Source organism: Perca flavescens, chromosome 6, assembly GCF_004354835.1.
Source record: "Perca flavescens isolate YP-PL-M2 chromosome 6, PFLA_1.0, whole genome shotgun sequence".
In the NCBI taxonomy this organism is placed as follows: Eukaryota; Metazoa; Chordata; class Actinopteri; order Perciformes; family Percidae; genus Perca; species Perca flavescens.
This window is the reverse complement of record NC_041336.1, coordinates 20864667-20875840: the sequence shown is the minus strand read 5'-3', so window position 1 is coordinate 20875840 and position 11174 is coordinate 20864667. Positions and strand designations below refer to the sequence as shown.

The 11174-nt window shown below is 41.1% G+C and overlaps 2 protein-coding genes across 2 annotated transcripts; one reads left to right on the top strand and one right to left on the bottom strand.

Moving 5' to 3' along the window:
* Positions 1-234: 234 nt before the first annotated feature.
* zdhhc11 (zDHHC palmitoyltransferase 11) lies at positions 235-6144 on the top strand. The gene is made up of 11 exons (XM_028580012.1): positions 235-624; positions 1479-1697; positions 2127-2305; positions 2425-2526; positions 2645-2769; positions 2868-3023; positions 3134-3252; positions 3336-3385; positions 3470-3533; positions 3615-3693; positions 4015-6144. Exons 2-11 carry the CDS (start codon positions 1479-1481, stop codon positions 4152-4154), a joined length of 1233 nt encoding a protein of 410 aa, XP_028435813.1. The 5' UTR covers positions 235-624; the 3' UTR covers positions 4155-6144.
* Positions 6145-6554: 410 nt separating this feature from the next.
* On the bottom strand, positions 6555-8810 carry LOC114556894 (tubulin beta-1 chain). Its single transcript, XM_028580011.1, has 4 exons — positions 8662-8810; positions 8022-8130; positions 7830-7940; positions 6555-7723 (listed from the first exon to the last, which is right to left on the bottom strand). The coding sequence occupies exons 1-4, from the start codon at positions 8716-8718 to the stop codon at positions 6663-6665; spliced, it is 1338 nt and encodes a 445-aa protein (XP_028435812.1). The 5' UTR covers positions 8719-8810; the 3' UTR covers positions 6555-6662.
* Positions 8811-11174: the final 2364 nt, after the last annotated feature.

Sequence of the window (11174 nt, the reverse complement as noted above, 5' to 3'; positions counted from 1 at the left end):
GAAAATAAAGCCATATGCATGCAAGTAGGTCTATATATTGACATTCAGCATAATGTTACGTGAGAAACTCGAGACGAAAGTCACCCATGAAAGAATTGGGCTTTATATTTGAAAGCAGAAGTATCATGTGCATATCTGTGTTTGCAGTTTCCTCTTGCTCTGATGGGAAACGCTGCCTATTTTCGAGGGTCTTTTCCCCAGAGCCTAAAAGTATGAAAAAGAACAGCCAAGACTTATCAGTTTGATAAGCGAGCTGTATGCGCAGTTACCAGTCAGTGGAGGGCCACGATAAAAAGCTGCATGTTGAGGAGAGCTGAAGTACACATGCGCAGCAGGGCGGTTTCCATAGCGCCGCTCCGACCTTCTGAGTGAGTGGATTCTTCAACTTCTGATTCACCTCCTTCGGTGACACAAATCCAAGACCGTCGGAGGATTTCATCCGTGTTTACGGGCGCTTTTTAGTTGGCGTTGTGTTTTTGTTCATTAGGTCTATGTGAATTTTACTTATTGAAGCACCTGCTCGGCTGGTATACTATGGGATATCAAGCGGTGGAAATCTCCGGCCGTATTTACACAGGAGCATAATTGTTTTAAGATCATGGTCGCTGTCTTTTAACAGCAACAGTAAGTAATTCTTCATGGATTAAAACTACAGACCTATTATGCTGTTGTTGGCATACTTTATTGTTTATATTTAAAAACCAGCAAAAGTTTATTAGCTAACGTTTACCCTGTAGGCCTAAGTTACTCGACAATAGCGTTACATTTCACTCGTGCGTCTAACATTATTGCAGTGCATGATAAACAAAAAGCATTGTTATAAAGCCCACGAATGGTTTATTTGCAGGTTTTTATCTAGTTGGGTGAACTTTTAGCATAGTTTTGTGTCAGGCATAGGCCAGGAGCAATACGTGTTTTTACAAGGCATTTTACAAAGAAAGGGATATAACGTTAGCACTTTTACTCTGGGTCAGCTGGTTTCTGTTATGTGACAATATCCTCCTTGTTATTTATGCATTGGTGCCTTTGCCACTTGTAAACTTGCGCTGCCAGTTTGTTAAGTAGGCTACAGTTATCTTAGAATAATGCAATAATACAGCTTGGCAATACATACCTTCATTAAGTTAATATAAAGATGTTCATTCAACTCATTGTGTAGCCTGTACGTCTGTTGAATTATATTCCTGATATTTTGTCCACCCCCATTTATACCAATGAGGTTAAACAAAGACTATTAGTTGTCAGTGTATACCTTTCTAAAACTAATGCAGTCTGAGTGTAGGTCCATAATGGCTGAACAGTCACTATCATTAGGCTCAACTAATTTTCCTAACTCATTTCCCCAGGAAATGCAGCCACACTCTGCTGGAGCTGTAGACTTGCACTTGCATTTAGCAAGCTTTGTCATGTGATAATTGTGGATGCATGTTTGAAGGCGCCTGGAGAAAGCTTTTTCTCAACTGATGTCTATTCCCTAGATGAACTGCTTCAATCAAAGGCTGAGACGCACATCTCCCATGCATGGCAGCAGCAGGAATGAGCTGGTCCCCTCCAAGCCTCCCAGGATAAATGGATGGGCATGGCCCCCTCAGGCTTTCCAAGTGGTTGGCTGGATGGTGTACGGCTACCTCGCCATAGTCAGCTTTGGCATCTATATCCCTCTTCTGCCTCTGCCATGGAACCATGTGCTCTATGCTGTATCCTTAACAAACTGTCGTTGTAGTGTACTAGGGAGTGTGCAGCGATGGGTCTTTTAGGCTGCTGGACAAGACAAGGATGTTGTTGTGTGGGTATGTCTGTATGGGCTCCAGTCATACCAGATGTGACTCTGTCTCTGTTTCTGTAGTCTCTATTGAGCCCAAAAGACATAATCACTGGGGTCACATGTTAAATGTTGCATTATGTCAACACTGGTTCATTTAACTGAAGCTTCACTCAGCCATAAGAACAGTTGATTTCTTCAGAACTGACTTAATTTCTCACACAAAAGATCCACTTATGTGCAACAGTTTGCAGTTTCTTGTTTGGTGTCAGTATGTGTGCCACTTACTATTCTGCACTATTATCACATTTTGCAGTACTTTTCCAATATTATTGCAATTTTCCTTGACTCTCGTTGTGTACAGCTAACGGGAGTAGCATTTATTGTACACTTTTTTGCCCATATTGCTGCTGTAACTATAGACCCAGCAGATGTCGGTGTGAGGGCCAAACGGAGCTATTCCAGTCCAATGCCCCTTTTTGACAGGACAAAGCGACTGCATGTCATCCAGGACCTGCACTGTTATCTATGTGAAGTCAAGGTGTATGTATCCAAAGCAGTAGTCTGTGTGATTTTGCTTTTTAAATTATTGGTGATATAATTTTGAAAATCATGCAAAAAATATGTTTTAATGGTGTTTAACATAATCAATCTTCACGTAGTGGCCCCAAAGTAAAACACTGTGGTGTCTGCAACAAGTGTGTGGAAGGCTTTGATCACCATTGCAAATGGCTGAACACCTGTGTGGGTGGCAGAAACTATTGGTAAGACTACGTTTTGGATGTTTTGGATGGACTTTCTGTATCTGACTTCATGGCTGATGTTGAAAGGAAGTGAGGAATGCTTTATAAACTAACATCAGGTTTCATGTGTTGCATTCAGGTGCTTCTTTGTGGCATTGTCCTCTGGTACACTAGGCGTCTTCCTGCTCGCTGTTGTCATCTTGTTCATATTTATTCAGCATTACCTGGATCCAAACAGCCTACGGACCGACCCACAGTTTGACAGTGAGTCATTATAATGGGCCTTCTTAGGAACAGCTTTGATAATATTTTTGTTAATTGCACCATTAAAAACTGTTTGTGTGTTGTCCTTCTTTCTATAGGTATCCTGGGGAATGGTACCTGGCTGGCGTTTTTACCCTTAGCACCCATAAAGACTAGTTCAGCTGCTCTCCTTACATTAGCCTTCATAACAGCCATGCTGAGCATCACCTGCCTGCTGCTGCTCGGTCATCTGCTAGGCTTCCACTTTTACCTCTGTGAGTCACAATCTTCAAGACGAGGCATTTTATAAGTCTCTTTTGTCTCTCATCCAATCATTAATCCTCACCATTCTACTCTGCTGTTCGTTCTCTTCTTTGCTTTACAGTCTATAAAGGCATAAGCACATTTGATTATGTAAAGATGCGGCGCCAAAAAGAAGCCATAAACCGAGACAATGAAGCAGGAAATCCACATGATGCAAAAATCAATAACAAGGCCCCACAGGTAAGACCCGGCCTTAGCCTCTCACTGTCTGTCGCTCGTTTATTCTGTCATGTGTGTAAAACATTTTCTTTTCTTTTCTAAAGAATCAAGAGAGTTCACTTGACTGTGAGCCAGCATTGTCACAGAGTTCAGGGTAAAAACTAATTCCTTACAGTTCAAGTTATGCTTTTGTGTATTAATTTTGTAGAGAATTAATGCCATTCTGGTTTTCCTGCAGTACCTGCAAATTTGATGATAAAGGCCCACTCACAAGCCGACTATCAGAGTCCCTATGCACCGAGGTAAGCATGTCTACTTATATCTTAGTTGACTGATTTTACATGTATCAAATGGATAATACTGCATTAAAATCTGTTTTGTAGTTGGAGAACTTTGGGAAATCCTCAGAAAAGGAGACTAGTTTCCATTATGGCGCAGAAAATCCAACACAGAACACGGCAAGTAAGTATTTGACTTCACTATTGTTCACCTTTCTTTGTCTCAACCTAATTTACAAAGACAGAGGGAGCAGAAATATGAGAAATGCAATAATATACAAATAAATACAACACCACAATGGAAAAGTTTCACATTATTTATAACAGGATTGTTTGACTGCATTACAGTGTAAATTAACTGTAAAGTATACATACAAATTTATTACAGACAGATTATGAGACATTAAATGGAGACGTTAAATTTATTATTATGGATTACCGAAGAACATTAGTCCACGCAGTTTATAAATAATAATGATCTCCTCTCGTTTCCTGTGTCTGAAAGGGGAAATGTCTGTGAGTGACACCAAGAGCTGGAAGCCTGACACTGAAGAGGCTCAGAGCGCCGGTGTGAAGTCTGTTCACGATGTTCCTGGAATGCAGGACCCTCTGGGCAGCTCCGTTATGACTCCAGATGATACTTAGCAGTAACTGATGTCTGCATGGCGGCTTATTAGGAAATACTTCTCTCAGGAACTACTACTTATGAAGATATATGCTTCATGAAACTGAGCCACACAACCATGGACCGTTGTTGATAAAGACAGAGGACGACGACGTGATAACAGTTACAGATACACATCATCGAACAGTGGATCTAGTGGATATATCGTATGCAGTCTGAATAACTGTATTGTATTTGTCATTGTATTTTGTATTTTTTATCTACACTTTTTTATTATTATGACGGTTGTATTATTTAAAGCATTGTTCTTATCTCACTGACTTGTACAAAGAGTCAAAGTACACATTCAGGTTAGCCTCAGTTCCACTAACCTGAGTCGGATGGATAGATGGATGTATTTTAGCATGAAAGACTGAAACACGATACTAACTTTTAGCATCTTGTCATTCTATCTGGAGCCAAAGACAGAGACTTGGCAAATGCATTGTCTAACTAAAGGTAATGGAGCAGATATTATCATGGGGCTGAACCAGATGTTGTAAACATTCAGGGCTCAGACCAAACATAAAGGGGTCCGGGGACATGCTCCCCCTATAGAGATATTTGTCCTATTTACGGCAGCTATTTGCTCTTTTTAAAAGCCATTTGATAAGAGAATGCCTACAAAACTGTACATCATTTGGTGGAAAAACACAATAGTTTACAGTATAAAATTATCCTGTAGAGCCTACATCCTGTTTTATATCTACGGTAATTGTTCTCCAACTGTCTTCGTCATTCTGAAACCAGAACACAACAAATGTTGAAGATGACTCATTTTCACTCCTGCCACCTAAAGAAAGGCAAACATTCATGTTACTATTTTTAAGTTGCATAACAAAAGTAGGGTAGGAATTTGGTGTAAACAAAATGACTAATATGACATAATGCTGGTTTAGAATTCACAGAATGAATGTTTGCTGACAAATTTTCTACATTTGAAACCGTCCCATGATAATCTAGGCTGCTCTAAATGCAATACGCTTAAAGCGATACATCCTCTGAATGCCCTATAGGTCTCTAGTTTGTGGTTGTAACGTTTCATGAGGCTGTGATTCTCCTAGAGGTCACAACAGGTCATTTTATACAGGGACGTCAAGTTTTTTGTTTTTTTTTAAATGGTCTCACTACAATGCAATGGCTACTTCGGGGACTAACGTCATCACACATGAATACAGATGGGCTCATTGAATCCACAAGAGTCTCAGCTTTCCAGTCATAGCTAGTATATGCAATTCTGAGAAATGCTCAAATACACAATTTTTAGAATTAGGCAAAATAACACATACTGCATGCAAAAACACTGCGTGTGGTTACATAAAGTGGGCACGTCTGTAAAGGGGAGACTCGTGAGTACCCATAGATCCATTTTCATTCGGATATCTTGCCAGTTTTTTCCTCGTCAAAATGTAGCTAGCCCCCCCTTCCCGACAAGCTAGCATGACGTGGTTGTTACCACTGAATTCGTTAGGCCGTCTAGTTTGTCCATCTCTAAAACAGAACCCGCTACAGCCTCTGAAATACAGTAAAGTCGGCCTAAAAGATTCTTCTCTACTCTTTAAGGTTTAGCTCTGCAGTACAACGGCACCTGGAGACTTTTATGCTCGCGGCTACAGAGCTGGCTGACAGTAGGATAGACCGTGGCCTGATTACTGGTGGCATAGAGGAGAACTGAGCTGCTGCTGAAAATTGCCAGTTTAACGATGATGTTGGATATATGCCTTCATTTCTTATTCTATGAAATGTCTACTTAAACTCTTGACAAATTGTATAAATGTCTTAGTTACAGACTTCAGATGTCTGCTGCTACTAGTGACATTTGTAGGATTTAAGCCAGTTTCCTCAACAAAATTATCCTGTGAGTTATAGAAGCAGGCCTATGTTCCATAAGAAACTTTACCCACCTTGCTATTATTGCATGTTTTATACATGTACTTTTATTAAATGATTTCACGTGATTGTAGCAGCCAATTCGAGTGTCTAAGCTCTTAAACGGTCACATTTCACCACTACAGGGAGACTAGTACTGCATTTCTGGTTTATTTATGCCTTTGTTAGACACTCAAGATCAGTTAACCACATTTGTATTACATCCATTTAGCCAGTTCTTTTTAAGACCATTTAGTACGATGATCACTTTTAGAATATATATTTATGCTAATTCAAAACAGTTTAGATGCATTGCAGACGTGTATTGTCTTGGTCAATTCTGTTTATGCAGTAGTACTTACTAACCTACATTGTAGTACCCTAAGCCTTTTAACTGTCTATGCTCTAATCTCATTTCTGGCAAAATACCAGTTATGCAGCTACACTTTATGTACAATGTAGAGCATCTGCGCAAAAAAAAAAAATATAAAAAAAATACACACAACACAGTCTTGAACTAGAAGGCAGACTAAAATGCAGAATTTATTAAGCAGACAGAACACTGAAAAGGACATTACATTACAACAATTTAACAGCAGAGCTTTCTAGAAGCGATACATTTAGGCCAGCTCCTCCTCACCCTCCTCCTCAAACTCTCCCTCCTCTTCAGCAGTGGCATCCTGGTACTGCTGGTACTCTGACACCAGATCATTCATGTTGCTCTCTGCCTCTGTGAACTCCATCTCATCCATACCCTCACCGGTGTACCAGTGGAGGAAAGCTTTGCGCCTGAACATGGCTGTGAACTGCTCAGAGATGCGCTTGAACAACTCCTGGATGGCTGTGCTGTTGCCGATAAAAGTGGCAGCCATCTTGAGGCCACGGGGAGGAATATCGCAGACAGCAGTCTTGACGTTGTTGGGGATCCATTCAACAAAGTAACTGCTGTTCTTGTTCTGCACGTTCAGCATCTGCTCATCCACCTCCTTCATGGACATGCGGCCACGGAAGATGGCAGCCACTGTCAGGTAGCGCCCGTGACGTGGGTCGCAGGCAGCCATCATGTTCTTGGCGTCGAACATCTGCTGGGTGAGCTCTGGCACAGAGAGTGATCTGTACTGCTGACTGCCTCTGCTTGTGAGGGGAGCAAAGCCTGGCATGAAGAAGTGCAGACGGGGGAATGGAACCATGTTTACAGCAAGCTTACGTAGGTCAGCGTTAAGCTGTCCAGGGAACCTGAGGCAGGTGGTGACACCACTCATGGTGGCAGAGACCAAGTGGTTGAGGTCACCGTACGAGGGGGTTGTGAGTTTGAGGGTGCGGAAACAGATGTCATACAGGGCCTCATTGTCGATACAGAAGGTCTCGTCTGTGTTTTCTACAAGCTGGTGGACTGATAGTGTGGCGTTGTAGGGCTCAACAACTGTGTCGGATACTTTTGGGGAAGGCACCACACTGAAGGTGTTCATGATGCGGTCAGGGTACTCTTCACGGATCTTGCTGATGAGCAGGGTGCCCATACCAGAGCCTGTACCACCACCCAGGGAGTGTGTGAGCTGGAAGCCTTGAAGGCAGTCACAGCTCTCTGCCTCCTTCCTCACCACATCCAGAACAGAGTCTACCAGCTCTGCACCCTCTGTGTAGTGACCCTTAGCCCAGTTGTTGCCAGCACCGCTCTGGCCTGTAAGACAAGAATCAAAATCATATGTCATGCATTAAGGGTGCATAATGAGTAGCAGCTGAAATGTTCTGGACAAGTGCACAGTAAAAAAAAAAAAAAAACTTACCAAACACAAAGTTGTCTGGTCTGAAGATCTGACCGAAAGGTCCAGACCTCACAGAGTCCATGGTGCCTGGCTCCAGATCAACCAGCACAGCACGGGGTACATATTTACCACCTACAAAAGAAGGTCAGAGGTAAGGGGAAATGGCAAAAAGTCTGTAGTTCATGCAATTACAAATCAGTGCTTACTTGTTACCTGAGGCTTCATTGTAGTAGACATTGATCCTGTCCAGCTGCAGGTCACTGTCACCATGGTATGTACCAGTTGGGTCAATACCGTGCTCATCACTGATCACCTCCCAAAACTGTAAAACATACAAACTGTTTTAGCTCCACAATATGGCAAACAACATATTTCCATTAAACATGCGAATCGCTTTTATTTACGTTTATTGGTGTATATGACTGTCAGTTTTAATGTAAAAAGACGGGCGTTAAAATTTCCCGCCGTTTGGTAAATATTAACGTTATGCGAGTTCGTAAACGTAAATGCCGTTAGTAAGTTATGATTTGAATTGCTACCGTTATGTAACGGTTTAGAGTGTTGCTACAATAGACGGCCTGACGTTAAATTCACATTTTACAACAAGCCAAAATTAGTTTTAATTGTTTTTATACGTTTATACTCTGACACATTAAGGTCATCAAGACGTCACGAATCCCTTTAAATTAAAAGAAACGGCAACTTTCACAAGGAAGTTATCTAGCTAGCTAGTGGTTTCTGGCAAGCGTAACGGGCACAAAGCCCCGGCTCCTCCCAGAACAGAAAACACTGCGTTTTTTTAAATAAAATTTACTCGATTTATAACTCAAAATGCAAATACCGTGTTACTAACCTTAGCACCAATCTGGTTTCCACACTGACCGGCTTGAAGATGCACAATTTCCCTCATTTTTCTTGCTGGAGGTAGGAAAAAAACCTTTGAATGACTTACTTTGCCTTTCTTTATGTGCGACACACAGTGGCTAAAACCTCTTTTTATATTACAACCAGACCCGCCCTTTAAACCTCAGCTCGAATGTGTATTGGCTGATTTGCTAAAGCATCATCTACAGACACAATTTTAAACCAATCAAATGTTCAAATGCTTATCCGCAGTGCAACATCGCGGATGCAAAACACCACCAAAGAAGACATTTTTATCCGCCATAGGTCTAATTTGCCTGCCAATCACATTCTTCTCAAAAGTGTGATCTGTAGGCGTTGGCCACAGCCGGGCCTCCATCCCCCTATGATAAAGGAATCGGCTTGTCATGATGGTGGAAAAGAAATGCGACAGTAACAAAAGATTTTATTTCGTCGATCACAGGAAACTTTTGATTTCATCAGTTATAAGACAGCAATCCTACCTGAATGCTATTTACAGTCCAGTTTTCTTTCTTCCACAGTTTCAGAGTGGGCTGCCTGTGATGTGACCATATGGGTGTAGCCAGAGCCACTCTATCACTCTGGGTGTAGCCTATAGCATAGTAACACCTATACGGCCATATGAAACCAATGTATGAAACCCAGCAATGTTGTTTCCTATGAGTTTTTAAGATTAAAATATCTATAGGCATAGCAAATGAGATTAGGCTTAAGTTGGACAATTCCAGTAAGTAGCACAATAGATAGCCAGGCCTAATTAATGTCTTCGTTGGACTGTTGGTGGCCTGCAGAGGGCTACAATACGACAAAAATGATGCTTATCTTCCCAAGACTGCCCTCTAAACCTCATCTGATGTCCAGTGCATTAGGCTACATTATGTAACCACTATAGCTTTGGTGGTTTAAATGATAGTAATAGCAAGCTCTCATATACAATTCAAAGACGGGGTCAAGTGGCAAAACATGCATGCCTATGAGCAAAAGAAAGGGCTCAGATCATGATGAAAACAGCCTGGACAGAATGAAATCACTTGATAACATAATGATCTCAAGCTGCATCAATTGCGCCACTAGGTAGCAGCCTTTACAACATTTGGAGTTTCTTATTAATTTCCTATTAATGGAAAAATAATAGCCTAAAATGAAGGACAAAGCATTTGTTTAGTTGTATATTAGGCTATAGCCTAGGCTACAACATGGATTCATTAATGGTCTTATTTTGTTAACTCATACCGATAAACTTAAGTGTTTGATGCTTCAAGTTTGGTGTTGCTTGCATGTATTTTCCTTTTCCTTTTAGACATAGCAAACAATAAAAAAGAAGGATTATTGTAGGCTGCATATTATGACAAGGAATGGGAAAAAACATATATATCTGGAGTATTGGCTCAGTGCTGAACACTCTATGTACAATGTACAATAGGCTACACAAACATGTGGCTTGTCACTATGTGGGATTTGATAACTGAAAATAGCCCTGCCTATCTCACAATTTGTAGAACAGTTAATGTAGGCCGGGCCGCCCTACCCATTATGATTCCGACTACGTGGACAAGCAAAACCTCTGCTTTCATCTTCATCTCTACATCAGAGGGGGCACCAAGGCAAGCGTGGATGAATCCCAGTAAACAATATTTGGTTTGCTGAACGTTCCGCGAAACGATGCCTGAAGGTAGGCTAGGGGAACGTTCGCTAGACCCCGCAGCATCCTCTTATCGTAGGAACGTTTTCTTTACGTTCTGGTAACGTCGTTTACCTAACGTGTAACACTTTCATAACACGTGTTACAACCTACCCCGCCACTGTCACCCATTGTTTAACTAGCTGTATTAGCATGGTGCTTTGAAATTAGCAGGAGGTTGATACACCATTTTTTACTAGAGAAACTACAGTTTGACCTGATATAACTTATACAACATTATCTACAACGGTAGAAGTACTAAACAAAATATTATCTTTTTTTTTTTTTTTCTTACCTCAGAATTAGATTTTCTGCTGTAGCTTCAGGAGAGACAGCTACACAGACTAAAAACCTCCATGTGGGATCATAAAGGAAGCCTGAGGAAACTGAACCTGTCACATGAGTCCTATCTTATCCCTGATTCATGGAATTGGTAGTGTTACAACTGACCCTGTACTGTATACATTACTGAATATCCGGCCATAGGCTCTGAGGTATAAATCTTGAATTAGCTCCCAAAAACAAATTTTTATTCTGGTTTGTCCATCTCGTGGTGGCAGCGTTGTCGATTACTGCACCTCCTTGCAGGGGATCGGCAATAGGCTACCCATCGGCCTATCCAAGGTAGCCTATACAGTCGAGCTGCAGGGGCGTCTTTCAGCCCCAGTGTTAAAGGTCCCATAGCATGAAAATTTGACTTTATGAGGTTTTTTAATATGTTTATATATATATATATATATATATATATATATATATATATATATATATATATATATATACAGTACAGGCCAAAAGTTTGG